At 65.5% G+C, this 17,809-nt stretch overlaps 1 protein-coding gene across 1 annotated transcript; it reads left to right on the top strand.

Annotated features, from left to right (window-relative positions):
* Nucleotides 1-277: 277 nt before the first annotated feature.
* On the top strand, nt 278-17,704 carry C2H1orf167 (chromosome 2 C1orf167 homolog). Its single transcript, XM_049099390.1, is given in 23 exon segments — nt 278-286; nt 385-636; nt 716-866; nt 1,723-1,841; nt 1,843-2,954; nt 3,117-3,160; nt 3,568-3,775; nt 4,402-4,538; nt 5,560-5,649; nt 6,063-6,249; nt 8,196-8,371; nt 8,841-9,027; nt 10,224-10,439; nt 10,695-10,851; nt 10,954-11,108; nt 11,464-11,672; nt 12,515-12,659; nt 13,110-13,499; nt 14,025-14,244; nt 15,789-16,051; nt 16,359-16,494; nt 16,741-16,851; nt 17,365-17,704. Coding segments are annotated over 23 exon segments (4,872 nt in total). The 3' UTR covers nt 17,563-17,704.
* Nucleotides 17,705-17,809: the final 105 nt, after the last annotated feature.

Here is a 17,809-nt window from a genome sequence, read left to right as displayed (position 1 = left end):
GACGGTTAAACTGTGGGAGGAGGGTGAGCCAGCAGCGGTGAGGGGCAGTCAGAGGGTGGCAGGACCCGAGCGGGGGTCTGATGGGGCAAAGAGCACCACACTGAGCGCCAGAGGATGGGAGTAGGCCCCGAAACTGAAATTATGGGGTGGGCGCAGTTATTTAGGACAGCAGGGCCTGGGGCACCATGGCAGCAGGTGGTTGAGGCAGGACGAAGGGCAGGATGGTGGGAGGGGAGGACATGGAGGACTCCGCAGGCCAGGAGTGAGAGGCGTGGCCATGTGGACGGTGAGAGCGCCAGACGGAGGTGTGTGTCGGAGACTGCAACAGTGAGCCAGGGCTGAAGCCTTCAAGGAACGAGGGGACAGGCCCTGGGCTGGTTTCAGGGCCTGCCTGGAGCTTTGGCGGAGTGCTCCCCCCTGGAGCGGGGAGAAGGCGGGAAGCGGCGGCAGGCAGCAGAGGGCCCCAGCAGTCTGGGAGGCCCCGGCCTGAGAGGGCTGCCCCGAGAGCAGGGCCCACTGGGGGGCTGTGGTCGGCGTTGGAAGGAGCGGGGCCGGAGGACACGAGTCACGTTCAAGGGAAAGGGGGTGGTGTGGGGCCTGAGCAGGACCGCGGGGGTCGGGCCCCAGGGCCGCCAGGTGCGGGGGGAGAGTGTGGGGGGGGGTCCAGGGCAGGGGCGAGGCGGGTGGGAGCGCGCCTGCCGTCCTCGCCCTCCAGGACCCATCCCATCAAACCAGCCGGACCGCGGGCCACGTGGACCACGGACGCCGTGGCCTTGGCCTCGCCCTGGAGCCCGCGGAGCTGAGACACTATGGCAGCCGCAAGGACCGTGTGCTGCTCGGGCCCACGACGCCCCCCGGGTGGTCAGGTGGGTCCGGGTGGGGGCGGGGCAGCTGGGCGGCCGTGGGCCCGGGGCTCCTTGCCCATCAGCGCAGCCCGGCCTCCCGAGTCCCGGGGACTGACTGGACAGGGCCTTCCCGCGGAGGGCAGCAGCACTGGGCCTGGCGGGGGCCCCGGCCGAGAAGGGAGCCCCGGGGCGGTCTGTGCCAGGCCCAGAGCTGGCACAGCCGTGGGGGAAGCGGCCCCCACACAAAATCAGGGCAGATCCTGATCCTCGGGGCGAGTTCTCCAGGTTCTAGCTGTGTGACCATGGGGCGAGTGGCCAGACCTCTCTGGGCGTTGGTTGGTGTCCGCGAAGGTGCAAGTGTGGCCCGCTCTGGGTGCGGGGTCCTCCCAAGCACTTGCCCGGCCCCGGGGAGCCTCGTCTCTGCTGTGGGACGGCCTTGGGGGGCAGGGAGCCTGACCCCCACCCCGAGGCCCCAGACCACTCCCTTGCGGCTGTTGGTTGCGGGGGTCTCACCCCGGGCGTTGTCCCTGTCACCTCTGCCCGGGCCAGAAATCGGGCCCCCTTGACTCCCCCCCACCCACCACCCCTTCTGAGTCTCGGGGCATATCCCAATCTGAGTCCTTCTCTCCCCCGTCACTGCCACCCCCGATCCCAGCCCTGTCGCCTCTCACCCAGGACGGGATGCCCTAATGGCCTCGTTACTGTCACCCCACTTCCTTGTGCCCTCCCCATGCCCGCGCCCCGCGGCCAGGCCCCGACTCACACCGCCCCTCTGTCCGCGGGGGGAGCCCTGGCCCGCTCCCACCTGGGGCCCCCAAGCCGCCGAGCCCTGGCCACCCGTCCTCCCCCGGGACCTGACGGTCTCTCCTCCCTTCAGAACAGCGGCGATGGCCGAAGAGCCTAGACGCCGGCCCGGGCAGGGGACCCGGCCGGGGGGCGCCCACGTGCAGGGCGCAGAGGTTCCCCTCGCCCTCCCCGGGGGCGGTGCTGCGCCAGGGAGCCCGGCCGGGTGCAGAGCAACCTGGCTGCGCCCAGCCTCATCCTGACAGACGCGGACCGGCTCATGAACTCGAGCCCGCAGCAGCAGAGCAACCTGCCGCCCCCCGCCAGGCCCCAGGGGAGAGCCCGAGACCCTGCCGTCCAGCAGAGCAACCTGAGCGCCAGGGGCGCCGGCCTGGCTGGGGGAAGGCGCTGCAGCCCCCGCCCCCCGCCAGAGCTTCAGGAGAGCGTCGGGCCCCGGGGGGCAGCTCAGGGGAGCCCTCGGCCTCCAGGCTCGCTGGCCTGCCCATCCTCCACCCTGAGGTCACCCCGGCTGCTGGCCACGGACACCCCCTGCCCAGATGTCCCGCCTGCGGCAGGCTCGGCCCCTTTCAATGGGTGCGCACAGCCGGACTCCGGGCCCTGGGGTGGCCTGCGGAGTGGGCCCTCTCGGCTCGTGGGGGAGCCGCTCACCCTGGAGGACCTGACCGTCCCTGTCCACGGCCGGGCTCAGGCCCCGTCCCACACCGCCGTGCACCAGCTGCTGGCCTCCGTGCGACACCTGGAGCGAGCGGTAGCTCGTCTCGGGTGCCGACCGTCCCAGGAAGCCCCGGGCCCTGCTCAGCGGGCCCCCTGGAGCAGCTCGGGCCAGGCTCTCGCCGCCCCCCCACAGCCCGGCCGACCTGGTCTTGCTCCCTGGGGTGGGAGGAAGGAGCACCCGGGCCGCCTCGGGGGAAGCGCAGATTGCCCAGAGACTCGAGGGAGCCAGGCTGGCCCCGCAGGCTCTCAGGCAAGCAGGCGGCCTGCGTCGTCGCTGGAGGCCACGCTGGGGACCCTGGCTGGGGATTGCCTTGCCCCTAAGGACGGCGTCCCTCCGGCCACCCCCCAGAGGCAAGAAGAGAGCTCCCCGGGGCCTCCACGTGGCAGCTGGCAGAGGGGAGACCCCCAGCTCCCTCCAGGGGCGGGCAGCAGGGAGGCCAGACGCTGCTCGTGGGCCCTGTCCAGTGCTGCCCGGGGCGTCCCACCTGGGCGGGGAGGCGGGGAGGTGGCCCCTCAGGAGCAGAGCAGCAGGGAGGAGGAGAGGACGGCCTCCGGCCCCCAGACGCAGCCCCAGCAGGGAGCAGCCTACAGGTAGGGGCCAGAGGAGGCTGGGCGTGGGGACCCCGGGATTCTCATTGCTAGCTGGCTCCTCCCCCCAGAAAGGGAGACCTTGGGCAGGCAGGCTTGGCAGAGGGTGTCCTGTCCTGCTTGCTCTCAGCCTGAGATCTCTGTCCTGCCCTTTTGCTTTCCAAGGAAAAAGCCCGAAACATCGCGGGCCTGGAGTCCGAGACAGCCGGGTGAGGCCGTGGGCTGTGGGGGCGCAGGGGGTGGCCACACTCCTGGACCAGTGATGGTCCCACCTGAGGTCAGGCCCTGGAGGCAGACCCATGCAGGACTCAGGGTGGGGGGTCACACTGTCCCTGCTGGGGCATGCGGGGGCCCCAGGGCCCAAGGACAGGGACGGGGTGGGGGGGGAGTGGGGGTGGGGGCTGCTGTCGCTGCTGGGATCCGAAGCTTCTGAGGCTCTTGGCCGTCGGGGCACTGCGCGCAGCGGGAGCTTCCCCGTGGGGCTTCCTGGGCCTGCTGTAGCAGGAGGCCTCACCCACCCACCGGCGTGGACGGTGCCGCAGGGGGTGTCCAGCCCCCAGCTGCTTCCTGGGGCCGTGGGCCAGGCCAGCCCTGATCAGCCCCGGTCTGGCCCCAGCCGGCCGTGGCTGTCCCCATGTTTCAGAGCCTGGTGGCGCTGGGTGCAGAGGCGGCGGGCAGCGGCTGCCTTGGTGGCCAGGGGCCGGCGGCAGCTGTTGCACAGAGGCCTGTGGGCGCTTCGGGGGGCCCTGCGGCTCCGGGAAGCCCAGCTGGAGGCGGCGTGGGGGCGACACACTTGGGCCCTGCTGGCCCAGAGCTTCCGAAAGGTCAGCGGCCTCCAGGTTGGGGTGTGGGGAGGCGAGTGAAAGGCTGGTACGTCTGGGGAGGAGGTTCCCGGGGCACCTGTCGTCTACCTCCCGAGTGGTCCATGGCCACCCGCACACCTGAACCAGCTCTGCCTGAGTTCAAATCCTGCCTCCACTACTTTCTTTTTTCCACAACTTCTCACTGTGTGGCTTTGGGCAGGTTACTTAACCTCTCTGCGCCTTGGTTTCCTTGGCTCCAAAATGGGATAATCCTAAGAGTACATACCTCTGGGTTGCTGTGCGGTCCGATTAATAAGCACAAAGGACCTGGAGCCGTGCTCAGCACACAGCAAGCGCTCTAGCGTGAGTGCTCTCGACCTCCTACGAGCGGTCGGCGCCCCCGGGACTGGCAGGACACATCTGTGTTCTTCTGTCCTGAGGAAAGGGGGGTTCCGGGGGGGGCGCAGCCCCAGGTTTTGCCTCCCGAGGAAGGCACCGCACCACGGGCTCCCTCTCGCCATTCATTCATTTATTCCCAAAGCGTCCGGGTAAGACCCAAGGCTTCAGAGTAGGACGTCCCTGTCCCGTCCCCTCTTGGGGCACATTTGGAGCTTCAGCTGACAGCCTTCTTTCCCCATCCTCCTCAGTGGAGAAACCGGACTCTGCAGCAGAAGCAGGGGCAGCCCCCCGTCCGGGCTGGGCCAGGACCCCCACGCCCTGGGCCAGGAGGAGGCCAAGACCCCTCAGGAAGGGGGCCCGAGGTGGACCCCGCCAGGAGCAGCAGGTAGTCCGGGTCCCCCCAGCGGTCCGTTGGTCAATGTGGCCTGGGCAGTGCTGGTGGGCCGCCCCCCACCCCGCTTTCTGCCCATGGGGCGAGTGAGAAAATTATGGTTTAACAGCATGACGAGCATTTGGCAACCGTTCGATACGATGTTCATCAAGATTTTAACATTCCTCCCCATTCTTTTTTTTTAAATTTTTTTATTTCAGTAACTTTTGGGCGCTATTTCTAATTATAACAGTACTGTGTGCTTGACTTGATAAAAACACTCCAAATAGCTGGAAGGTTCACCCCCTCCCCAGGTATCCCCCTTCCTAGAAGAGTTTCATGGGTATTTGCATGGAATTTTTAGTGACGAGAAGAAATTGGTTATATGCCATGTCAAGTGGGGGGAGAGGAACTAAAAAAATGGTGTCTAAGATATTTTTTATGCACATGAAATGGTACAGAAGGAAAAATGGTGCAATGTGGCACCATTACTTAGCACTACTGACCCGCTCACTTAGAGGTGGTTCAGACAGTAAGTTTTATGTTTTGTGCATTTTTACCAGTGTTCAAAAGGAAAATAAGTATTTCATCCAAAAAAAACAAAAAACAAAAAACCCATGCTGAAATAAGCAGATAGTGCACATCTCTGGGGCAGTGAAATTCAAGGTGACTCTTCCCCCCTCCATTTGCTGGGTCTTCCACTACGGCAAAGTGTGGTGTTTGTTCTTATTTGTAAATCGAAACCCACGTAGCTAAGACGATCATTCAAATACCAATGGTTTGTACGTGTTTGCTGTAAGAGTCCAAAAGGCGTTGGAAGAGAATGAAGCAAGAGCAGGCCCGCGGCCCTCCCTCCGTCACTCAGATAATCGGGGAGGAGATGGAGCGTCTGGGGGAGAACGGGGTGGGGAGCGGCGGCTCAGGGCACCTCTGCACCTGTCCGGCGCCGGGTGGCCAGGTTGGGACTGTGCGCTGTCCCTCAGCCCGGCCCGCGGCGGCATCGGTTTCTCTCCGGGCAACTTCCCTCGCGATCCAGGGAGTCAGAGGGAGGAGGCGGCAGCCTGGCCGGGACCAGATGGAGGCGATGGGGGAGCGCAGATGCTGCAGGCCTTAGGACACCTGGCCGGTGAGCCGTGGGCCCCCGGAAGCGGGGGGTGCGGGGTGGGGACCCGAGCACCCACACCGGGCAGGGCACGGGCTCCCGAGCGAGTGTTCCCTGAGCATCTACTCGGTCCGCTTCCCAGACACGATCTCATTTGAGCCTCGTGGGACCTGGGCAGGGCTTTGTGCCCGTTCACGGACGGGGAGGGGAGGCACAGAGAAGTGACCGGCTCGAGGACACACGGGATGGGCGCACGTCCTGCCTCAGTGTGCCGCTGAGGGTAGTACAGCCCCAGCGGAAGCTTGAGTGAACCGGAAGATCTCTCAGACATCACTCACTCACGGAGAAACTGAGGCCCAGAGACAGGGAATGACATAGCCTCCTCCTGTCCTGGGCCTCCCTACTCTCTCTTCTCGCTCTCTCTCCTCACTCTACAGTCTTCCTCCTGTGGTGCCACCAGAAGAAATGGGACAGGCAGGACAGGGGGGCCCAGAGAGAGAACCCCCGGGTCCCACCGAGGACGCAGGGGATGGGGAGACCCCCCGAAGCCTGGCGCTCTCATGCTGTAGACGCACCCAGGACGGCCTCGCCGGACACTCAGCCACGGAGAGCCTGGCTCGGCAGGTAGGGAGATGTGGAGAATGTGAGACTGGGGACCCTTCCTTGAGGCAGGGGGCGAGGTGCAGCTGGAGCAACCCTTTGAGGCAGCTCTGGACTCCTGGTGTCAAGAAAGGATGATAAAGACCAACCACGAGAGGCTCCTGAGTCTGAGAAACAGGGTTACAGAAGGGGAGGAGGACGGGGAGGTGGGGTGACTGGGTGACAGGCATGAGGAGGGCACGTGACGGGCTGAGCACTGGTGTCATACATAGGCTGGCAAATTGAATTTAAATAAAAAATATATTTTTTAGAAAGAAACGATGATAAAAATAAATGAAAACACCTGCTGTTTACTGAGAGCCCAAGACGCTACCCAGAGCCTGGGGTTTGGTCCCAAGCAAAGCTGGGTGCCCCCACCCCCCTCCTGGAAGCGTGGCGGTCACACAGGGTGCGGGCCAGTCCCGCCCGAGTCACGTGTTGGGAAGGGAGAGAGCGCAGATCTGTAAGACGGCTTTTCCTGTGTTGTTTTATGATGAGACATTTATAACTTACACAAAAGCAGAGAGAATAGATGCTGACCCCGTGTCCCCATTACCGAGCTGCAGTAAAGTCACCTCCTGGGAACACCTGGGTGGCACAGTCGGTTAAGCATCTGACTCTTGGTTCCAACTCAGGTAGTGACCTCAGGGCCCGTGGGGAGTGACCCCAGGGTCCATGGGGAGTGACCTCAGTATCCTTGTGGAGTGACCCCAGGGCCTGCGAGATCAAGCCCTGACTCAGGCTCCTTGCTCTGTCTGCTTGAGAGTCTCTCCTTTGCCCTCAGCCCCTCCCTCTCATGCTCTCTCTCTCTCTCTTTCTCTCTCTCTCTCTCTCCTAAAATGAATTTAAAAAATCTTAAAAAGAGGGCAGCCCGGGTGGCTCAGGGGTTGAGCGCCTGCCTTTGGCCCAGGGTGTGACCCTGGAGACCCGGGATCGAGTCCCACGTCGGGCTCCCTGCATGGAGCCTGCTTCTCCCTCTGCCTGTGTCTCTGCCAGTCTCTCTCTCTGTCTAATGAATAAATAAATGAAATCTTTAAAAAAAAAAAAAAACTTTAAAAAAATCTTAAAAAGAGAAAAAAAAAGTAAAGACAATCACCTCCTGAAAAGCTTGTTTCATGTGCCCCACCTGCTTCCACCTACGTTGTCTGAAGCAGGGCCCCCTTCGTACCGCTGCGCCTGTAGATACTTCTAGAGCGTCTTTGTAGTAGGGACTCCCCACAAGGCACATGGAGCCGTGGTCACACCTCAGAGTGAACGTTCGTGCCCGAACACCGAGAAATCTGTGGCCCGCCCGGGTGCAGCTGCTCCCGGCGCGCACATCCCGCTGTAGTTCGTGTGAACCCGGATCGGGACGGGTTCCCCCGCTAACGGCGGCGGACGAGTCGCCACGGTCTGTCTGAGCTGCGGGGTCCCCTCCGGTTCTGGTCTTTGCCGCCTGTCAGGGGAGGAAACCGGGTTGCTGGTCCCATAGGATCCCCCGGGGCCTGCGTCCTGCTGACGGCACCCCGGCGGTTTCCGGGGAGAACTCCGGGCGGAGGACGCCGAGCCGCTGAGGGCTCCGCCGGGACCCGAGGGTGACTGCTTGGGCCCGCGACGCCTGTGACGCGGGAGCTCAGGGAGCCCGGAGGACGCCGCCCGGCAGTCCGGGTGCAGAGGAGGCGACATTCTGTCCCCAGCAAGGAGGCGGCCGCTGGGGGTTCTCAGCAGGGCCGTGAGCGCCCGCACCTGGGATTTGAGAAACATCAGTGTGAGGCCAGGGTGGACGCGGGCGTCCAGGCCCGGGGGCACCCACGCTGTCCCGACAGCTGCCCCATTTACGTATGACAAACAGGTTCAGAGGGCCAAGTGGCTTGTCCAAGGCCTCCACGGCGGCACGGGGCAGGTGGCTGTCGCTGCCGTCATCACGTACCAGCACCTCCCTGGCTCTCCAGGTGCTTTGGGGCCTGGCACCGGTTCACGCAACGAGGGGCCGGGTTCCGGGAGCGGCTGGCCCACCGCCGGGCACACACCCTCAGGCTGTGTCTGCAGCAGTGGCTACGGATGAGGCGGCTCCGGGCCTCCGATGGAGCCAAGGTGACCCAGCTGTCCCTCTGCCGGCAGAAGGCAGGTGAGCAAGCCAGTGGCACGCCGAGGAGCTCCCTTCCCCTCCCACCCCTGCCAGCAGTGTCCCCAAAGCTCCCTCTGGGATGGTTTGAATTCTTGTGATGAGATGGAACCCGGAGCACTCGGGGGTGCGGTGTGTCGGCCCCGAGGGTCCAGGAGGTGCCCTGGGAGTGGCAGGCTTGCAGGGCCGCCTCCTCACTCCCAGTCATGGGCTTCTCTAGGCCAGAGACTTCCTTCCGTCTCCCGGCAGGAGGGGGGTGGCCTCTGCTCTCAGGAAGCTCTTGGTTGGGGTGGAGGGATAATGCGCATCCCTTGTCCCCCAGATCCGACAGGGGAAGGTGGGATCTTTGAGGTGTCTTGGAGGGGAGGGTTCGGAGGCAGTGGGGTGGGGCAGTGCCTGGGAGTGGGATCCTAAGGGGGGTGAGGCAGGGTCACTGGGGACCTGGCTGGTTCACCCTCTGACTGCTTCTCAGGGAGCGCGACTCTCTGTGGTGCAGCCCCTGGGGTGGCCCCAGCCCGTGGCCTGGGAGTGGTGGCTCGGGTCCAGGCGCCGGCCCAGGAGCAGGGCCAGGGCTCCCTGCAGGAAGCCTGCCGGAGACTGGCCCTCCAGCGGGCGCTGCTGCTCTGGAGGATGCGGCTGTCCCAGCGCCGGAGGCCTGAGTAGGTGTCCACGAGCCTGGGACCCGGGGTGCGGACGGGGCGGGCCGTGGGCAGAGCTCAGCGCTGGGAAGAGCGTCCCTCCGGGAACAGGCCAGGTCCCACCCTCCCCGGTGGCTCCTGCGTGGGCTGTGGTGCCCGGCAGGTGCGGGGCTGGGGGAGGTGGCCTGGGGCCTGGGACGCGATGGAGCAGAGGGCCGCCGGGGCCACACGCACGGGCCTCTACCGGCTGCGGGAACCTGGCTGCGCGGGAAGCCTGTGTGCCTCCCGCCGCCACCCAGCGCCCGGCAAGTGTCCGCAAGTTAGCGGCTCAGCGTAGACCCTGCAGGCGAGTGTAGACGCCCCGGTGGCCTCACCGCGCAGCCAGGCTGACTGAGGCTCAGCGTGGAGCAGCTCGCTCCAAATCACACTGCGAATTGGGGCAAGAAGGTCCCGGTGCTTTTCCACAGTCGTGCTGGGATTGAGTCCAGGTGGCTGTGGGTGAGGGGGGCAGGGGGCAGGGGAGCAGGGGGCCGCTGCGCTGATGGGACACAAGTGGAACGTTTGCCAGCAGGTAAAGGCCAATAATTCCCTCGGGGAAAGTCACCACCAGGGCACCTGGGGGCTCACAGGTTTAAGCGTCCCCTCTCAGCTCAGGTCACCTGCCCACAGCCCTGGGGCCCCGCATCGGGCTCCCTGCTCAGGGAGGAGCCTGCTTCTCCCTCTCCCTCTGCCCCTCCCACCCTTGTGCTCTGTGTCTCACTCTCAAAACAATAAAATAATAAAATAAAATAAAATAAAATAAATAAAATAAAATCTTTCATTTTTAAAAGATTTTATTTACTTATGCATGAGAGAGACAGACAGAGAGAGAGAGGCAGAGACACAGGCAGAGGGAGAAGCAAGCTCCATGCACGGAGCTCGATGTGGGACTCGATCCCGGGACCCCAGAGTCACGCCCTGAGCCGAAGGCGGCGCTAAACCGCTGAGCCACCCAGGCTGCCCAAAATAAAATCTTTTTAAAGAAATTTAAAAAGGAAGCCACATACCTAGCATCCATCATGCCACACCCCCTTGGTCCACTTGGACCCTCGTCTGTTTTGATGAAAGCCCCAGAACTCCCGGGAGGGTCGGTGAGCTCACGTGATCCCTGGGAATGTAGCTCTCCCTCCTCAGTGTGCTCCCGCCCCGGCCTCGGGGAACTGTCCCTGTCCACCCAGGACACAGCTGGGGCTGCCCTGCGACCTCAACGACGTACTTGGGTCCCACGTCTTCCGCTGTTTGCCGTTTGGGGAACTGACCTCCCGCAGGCCTGTTTCCCCATCTTTACACCCGAGCAGAGGCAGAGCACCGACGTGGCTTCCCCCTGAGTCTGGGGTCCTCGGGCCTGGGGCCCAGCTCCACCTCCCCTCGGGAGCCTGGCTCCGATCGGCCAGGTGAGGCAGGCACTGGTGGGAGTCCCTGCGGGAGCTCTGGAAAAGTGAGGAAGCCCAGGTTAAGCTTGAGTGGGGGGGACCCCAAGGGGCACGGGTGCATCTCGGCCACCAGTCGTCCCGTGTGCGGCCAACACGGTGTGGGTGAGGTGGCCCTTCCAGAGCAGGGCGCTGGCAGAGGCCCGGCTGGGGGCCCCGCGTGGCAGCCCGTCCGCCGGGGCGAGGCTGGGTCGCAGGACACCCCTGCTCCTTCCCCAGCATCTCCGACCGGGCCTTGCGGCAGCTTCAACACATCCTGAGCGGGGGGCACCTGACGGCGTGGGGTCTGAGCGCCTCGGCCCCGGAGCTCCTGGGCAGCCTCCCGGGAGGGGAGCCCTGGCTGGGCAGCCGCCCACTTCGAAGCTCGCCGCAGCAGGTGAGGGGCAGGCAGGGGACGGGCAGGGGCGGTAGGGGCAGGCGGGGGGCCGTGGTGGGGCAGCGCAGGGCCGGGGGTGCAGGACTCCATCCCTCTTCCCAGGCCTTCAGGGCGCCCGCCCCCTTGGAGACGCTCGGGCTGAGCTTTCGGTGGGCATCTGGGCAGCGGCGGAAGGGGCGGTGCCTTCGGCTCTGGCAGGTGCGGGCCCGGCAGTCCCGGGGTGCGGCCAGGTGGTGCCTGCGCGCTCTCCAGAGGCGGTAGGGACCCTCCCCGCGTGGGCGAGCCGCCGTGGTCACCCTGCCTCCCAGCCCCCTTCCCGCCCACCCTGACCTTCACAGCAGCCTCTGTTCGGGTCTGCACCCCGCAGGGCCCCCATGTCACCCCCCAGGCCGTTGGTACCCAGACTCAGGTCTCCGACACCTCTTGCCCCCCGGCCTGCCCTGTGGGGGCGAGGGGCTCCGGGGTGAGAGCTCCTCCCGGGGGCCCGCTGAGTCACCCCTCGCGCCACGCTTACCCCCAGCTTTGCCCCTCGCGGGCTAGAGCTCCCGGGGGGGCAGGGGGGTGTGGGCCCAGGGTGGCCGAGCCTCCTCAGGTGGGTGCTCCCCTTCCTAGCGTCCTGCTCGGCTGGAGCCGCTGGGCCTCAGCCCAAGGGGCCCAGAGAGAGCTGGCCGTCGGCTGGGCCCGGGGCCGGTGCGGCCGGGCTGCGCTGCGCTGGTGGCGGCGGCGGCTGGCGCAGCGGCTGGAGGTGGAGCAGCGGGTCCGGGCTCGGGGTCGCGCGCTGGCTCGAGGCGCCCTGCAGCGCTGGCGCACCTGCTGGCAGAGTGAGCCTGGGCCTGGGCGCTGGCAGGGTGAGCCGGGCGGAGGGTGGGGGGACCTCCGCAGGGGCAGGGCGCTCCAGGACGGGGCGGGACGGAGCAGAAGTGGGGCGGGACACTGCCCGTGCGGTCCCGGCCGTGAGGACCTTACGCAGCCTACAGAACCTCCCTGAGGCTCAGCTTACTCGTCTGTAAGATGGGGATCGTGCTGCACGCGCCTCATAGGGTGATTGTAGGGCGTCCATGCCAGCATCCATGCCACCCATCTTGGCTCACAGCCCAGCTCCTAGTGCGTGTGCCTGTCACCAGCATCGTCTTCATCCTCATCGTCCTCACCCTCACCTGGCCTTCAGGAGCCCTGGGCCCGAGCCCGAGCTCTGAGTTATGGTGCCCTCAAAGCCCCGCATGGGAGGTGGGGAATCGCTGGGGGCCGTGTTAGAAGCTTCCCACTACACCAACACATCGGATCAGTGAGCTGGCAGGCGAGGACCTCGTTGTTCTGGAAAGTTCCTATCCTCGTCCTCTGGGGACAGCTGCTTCTCCAGCCCATCACTGCCCAGTGAAGCTGACCCAGTGTTGTCAGACCTAGTTTTCAAAAAAAAAGCTGGAAATCTAGATTTTTGTGCAAATTCTCCTGATTCGTAAACATTTCCAAGAAATTAAAAACAATGAGCGGGGTTGGCCCGGTCATCACAGGACACTTGTAACCGAAGCGATTAAACCCAGATGGTTGGGGGGCTTCCTCTGTCCCCTACTTGTGGCTGAGGAGGGGCCCCCAGTTACCCCGGGCCGAGCGGCGAGGCTGGGATGAACGCCTGGGGGGCATCTCAGCATCTCTCTGGCCACAGGGCAGCAGTTCCTGCATGGAAAGTACCAGAGGTGGGTGCAGGTCCACTGCCAGGGCTTGAGGAGGTCGATGTTCCAGCGCTGGCGGCGGGCAGCAGCTCGTCGGAGACGCCCAGGGGCCCCGCCGGAGCAGCTTCTACTGCACAGGTGGGTGGGCCTGGGGGTAGGGGGGTGAGGGTCATCCCCAATCTGGAAAAAGCAGAGAGAGAGCCCAGGGGACCTCAGGACGGAGCCCCAGGGCCATGACCGCCGACCTTCCATGACCTGCTTCGTTGGAGTGGTGGGGGTGGCAATCCTTCAACCCCACCTGGTGCCCCGGGGAGCCCTGCGCCTCCGACTCCTGGGCCGACCTCCGGCCCCAGACTGGGCTTGCGAGGGGAGACCAGGCCGGCCGCCCCTGCCGAGGCCCGCAGAGCCAGCGCCTGGACCCGATACACACCGGCTCGGGCGTTCTCCATGCGGGTCATGCATTCTTCAGGGGGGGCGTGTGTGCCAAGCCACGTAGAACCTATGGTACTCTGCAGGGGATTTGCGGGTGCGATTTGGAAGAAATGTGACTTTTGCATCTGAGGCCCCTCTTCTGTCCCTGTTTTGCAGCCACTCCCTGGCCTGGTGTGCAGTCGTGAGAGACACAGGGGCACTCCCAACCACAGGAGCCTTTCGGGGTGGCCCGGGAGAGGCCCGCGGGGCGGCGTGGGCCGTGTGGCAGGGTGCCCGAGCAGCCGAAGCCTGGGCACGGGAGCGGCGTGTGGCCCGGGCCTCCGTGGGCCGCTGGAGGAAGCGCATGCAGGAGCGCTGGGCAGACAGACAGCTCTGGAGGGCCCAGGCCCAGCAGGCCTTTGCGGCGTGGCGCACGGCTCTGGGCCAGCGCTGCAGGGTCCGCCAGCTGGCAGAAGAGAGAGCCACCCTGTGCCAGGCACCGCACGCACGGGAGTCCCGCCTGCACCGGGGCAGCCGAGCCCGGGCCGCCCGGAAGCTGAGCGCCAGGTGGGTGCCCGTGGCCCGAGGGCAGCCCCACTGTGCCCCCAGCTGAGGCTGCTTCTGAGGCCTTGAGCTCTCGCTGGCTGGTGCCAGGGCTCAGGAGGCTGGGGTCAAAGGGGCGCGATCCCAGGCCCTGCAGCTGGTCCCAGGGCCACATTCCAGACCTGCACTTTCCAGCAGTGTGACTCCTCTCTGAGCAAGTCTCTAGAGGCCAGAGGACGATGAGAGGCCTGCCTTACAGAGATGAGGCCTGCGAGCACTCAGCTTGGGGGTCAGACACACGGCAGATGCGCCGTAAACTGTCCTGGCGAGGGAGGGCGAGGCCAAGTATGGCAGCAGGACCGCACACCGTCTGTCCCCTCAACAGGATGCTTGTCCCCCTGGCGTGATGTGCTGCTGCTCCCGGGCCTGTTCTCACCAGATTCCCCAGAGGAGGGATGGGGGCAGGGGGGCAGGAGCGCAGGGGCAGCCGGGCAGGGCTCCCGAGAGCCCAGCACAGATGTGGGCTCCTCCCTCCCTCCCTCCTCCCAGGGGCCTGGGGGCCTGGGCCCAGGCGGCAGTGAAGGGCCGTATCCAGCGAGCCGCCGTCACCCAGTTCCCCCAGGCTGGGTCCAGAGGCCTCCTGTGGACCCACAGGGCCCTGCACTTGGAGCCGCAGGCAGAGACCCAGGAGGCCCTTGCGGGGGACCCAGGGGTAGCCAACGAGGGGTGCCTCCCAGCGCTGCCGGACACTCCAGCCCCGCGGAAGCAGGTGAGGCAGCCTAGGTCGGGTGCCAGGTCCCCAAATGACCCGAGGGTGGGTGGCCTCAGAATCAGCTTGCCTAGGCTGATGGTGGCAAGTGGCTGGACACTCATCCGTGGGGCCCAGTGGCCTCGAGGGCAGCCTAGGACAGCCTGCTGGCTCTGGAGGACTGCCATCCCTGGGCCCATCAGCAAACACGTACTGAGCACTACTGAGTGCCAGCACAGCACAGGTCTGCCACGGAGATGAGTGCTGGGGTCATAGGCTACTAGGGCAACAGACAACCTGAACTCATATAGGAGTCCTGGTGCAGCCTAGGGGCAGGCCCAGGGGGCAGGAGCAGCTGCTTGCCAAGTCCTTTTTATTCCTTATTGGAAAAATTAAATATGCTCACCACAGGAACATTGGGAAATATAATGGAAGGTTTCTTTCGTAACCCCGTCTCCCCAAAGACAACCACCCGCTGCCGCTCTCTGGACCACGAGCAGTTAGTTCTGGGGCGCCTGCCTGGCTGACCCAGTCGGTGGAGCATGTTAACTCTTGCTCTCGGGGTTGTGAGCTCGAGCCCCACACTGGGTGTGGAGAGTACTTAAAAGTAAAAATCTTTTTAAAAGAAGAAGAAGAAGAAGAAAAAAAAAAGCAGCAGCAGTTAGTTTTGACACCCGCAAATGGTGACAAGAGCTTGGTGGCAAACAGGGCTGAGGCCACAACGAAAGCCAGGCACAAGAAGGGACACCGCAGAGCAGTGTAGCGACCGTCCTTGGGGGACACGCAGCCCCGGAGTTACTGGCAGGCCACGCGGCGTTCCTGAGGATGAGCTGGAATCACTCAGAATCCTGTTTCCGAATGTGAGGAGGCATAGAGTAGTAGATTCTGGAACGGCTCTAAGAAAAAAGAGGACATTGTGTTTTGGTGTTTTGGTCTCATTTATTGAGAGTCGGGGTGCACGGATGCACACGCGTGCGCCCGGGCGGGAGGCGCAGAGAGCGAGGCAGGAATCCCAAGCCGCCTCGGGCCTGAGCACAGAGCCCAGCGCGGGGCGCGATCCCACAACCCCGACACCGCGACCTGAGCCCAAATGGAGAGTCGGACGCTTCACAGGCTGAGCCACCCCGGCGCCCTGCGTTGTTGTTGTTGTTTTTAATGGAAGTGCAAGGGACGAGCTCGGGCCGTTTGCAGAACCCACATACTCGCACACGGGGCCCGGCAACGGCCGATTCCGGGGGCTCGGCATTTTACTCCCAGGTCTGTGTCGTGAGACAAGTTCACTTTTGGGGTCTGTTTAAGGATGTTAGCGTCGCATCATCAGCCGAGGCAGGCGGGCTCCCGGGCGCTGGGGGGGTCGAGGCCCGCTGACCCGCTGCAGGCCCCACGCGCGGCAGGTGCACGCGCACCCGCACCCGCACCCGCACCGGCCGGCGGCGGCGGCCTCGTCGGGGCAGCGGGGGCAGCGGGGGCAGCGGGGGCAGCGGGGCCGCGGCCGTGGGGGCGGGGCCGAGGCGGGGCGGCGGGGAGGCGGGCCCGGGCTCAGGCAACCGCCCGCTGCTCCCCAGACCCCCCGCCTCGGCACGCGGCGCGGCCCCGCCCGGAGCATCGGCGGACGGGAGCGGACACCGGCGACCCGCGCGCGGAGTAAGGAGACCGACCCCGGCCCCGGCCCCGGCCCGCCGTCCTCTGCACTGGGCTCTGTCACCCTCTCTCCAGGCGGCGGCGACCAGCCCCCGGCCCGCCGGGCCCTCCGCGGAGGGCGGCCCGCAGGACCCCCAGCGGCCTCGGGCTCCCAGGTCCTGGGCGACGCCGCGGGGAGGCGGCTGGGGTAAGCGCGGCTGCGCGTGCGCGTGCGCGGGCCGGCGGGGGCGGGGCCTGCTGGGGGCGGGGCCTGAGCCAGGGCGGAGCTCTAACCGGGCCAGGTCGAGGCGGGGGCGGGGCCTGCTGGGGGCGGAGCTCTAACCGGGCCGGGGGCGGGGCCCTAACCGGGCCAGGTCGAGGCGGGGGCGGGGCCGTCTCCGGCCCGCGCTCCTTCCCGGAGGATCCGGGGATCCCTGGCTCCGGCCCTCCTCCGGGGCCTGGGGGTCCTGACGCTCTCGGCTATCGGGGTGCACGCCGGGGCCTCCCCCCGCCAGGAGGAAATACGGGCAGCGCTGGCGCCACGAGGCGTTGCTTCGCCGGCTCCAGGGCTCGGAGCGGGCCAGGCGCCTGGCAGCGACATGGCAGCGCTGGGTAGATGCTCAGGGCGGGGAGCGGCTGGCACGGACGCTGGTGAGTGGGGGCAGCTCCTCTCGTCCTCAGCCCTAACCCCAAGGAATGAGGTCTCTCAAAGCACCTTGGTCTCTGTATGGACCAAGTCTGAAAACTTGGGGTCGGGCCCAGGCATCTGCATGAACACACCTCAGGGGACGCCACCCCCACCCCCACCCCCGCCCGGGCCCCTTCACAGCCCCTCCGTCCTGAGGCTGCAGAGGGGCGGGGGGCAGCAGTGGGCCCGCTCACCACCCGCCCCCACAGCTGAGGCGGTGGCACCTGAAGTGGGCCTGGCGTGTGTGGCGGCGGCGGGTCCTGCAGCTGCGGGTGGCTCAGCGATTACAGCAACAAGAAGGTGGCTGGGTCCTTTCCCAGGTACGGAGGGTGTCCCCCTCTCCTACCCCCACCCCCGCAGCAGCTCTTCCCAAACCAGCACCAGACCTGGTCATATCTGAGCTGGGGGCCCTCCCTGTCACCACCCCCAGGGCCCCTCCATTTTCAGGGGAAGGGGGCAGGCCCATTACAGAAAACACCGCTTGGATCCTGATTTAGCTGGTGATCACGTGCTCAGCCCAGTCCTACCTGGCCACTTGGTGTGGGAACGAGGCTTGGCTACAGCACGGCTACCACTCACACTAGCCCATGGGTGCAAGTCCCTGAGTGCCCCCTCCCTTATCTGCCCCACTCTGGGCATAGCTTCCCAGGTCCGGATCTGTTCTGAGCCTGTGCATCTGGCCTGGGGCAGAGCTGGCTGGCTGGCTGGGGTGGACGGAGGGGTCTCCTCTTCCCTCTGGGCACAGGAGGAGCTGGGCACAGGTGTTGGCCTGGCAAATACAGTGGGCCCAGGAGGGAGCCAAATAGCCTTTCCTTCCTCCTCCCTGATTCCAGGCCTTTGAGAAGTGGTGCCAGCACCTGGCAGCCAGGGGCCAGAAGAGAGGGGCCACCAGCAGCCTGATAACCGCAGGCCTCAGGAGCCCTGGGAGCAGCTGCAAGATGCCCGAGCCCATGTGTGCGGTGGACTTGGGGCGGAGCAGGGGACCCAGCTGCAGCTGTGACTTGTTCCCATGGAAAGAAAAACAACACTGAGCCCAGCCTCCCGAAGGAGGAAACCATGCCCCACCCGTCTGGGGAGTGCAGGCTCAGGCCACCAGGCACTCATCGCACAGCCTGGTGACAGGGGACTGCTCTCTGAGCTCTGAAGGACAATAAAACACCCTCCTTACTCCTAGCTGCTTCCCTTGCTCCGTCTCTTCTAAATACTGCCCCCCGCGCCCCCCTTGGTCACCCTGGGGAGAAGTGAAGAGGGTACACCCGCGCCTGCGCCTGCCTCTTC

The sequence above is a fragment of the Canis lupus genome, chromosome 2 (genome assembly GCF_003254725.2).
Source record: "Canis lupus dingo isolate Sandy chromosome 2, ASM325472v2, whole genome shotgun sequence".
NCBI lineage: Eukaryota > Metazoa > Chordata > Mammalia > Carnivora > Canidae > Canis > Canis lupus.
Note: the sequence above shows the minus strand (reverse complement) of the source record. Positions and strands in the feature narration are given on the sequence as shown.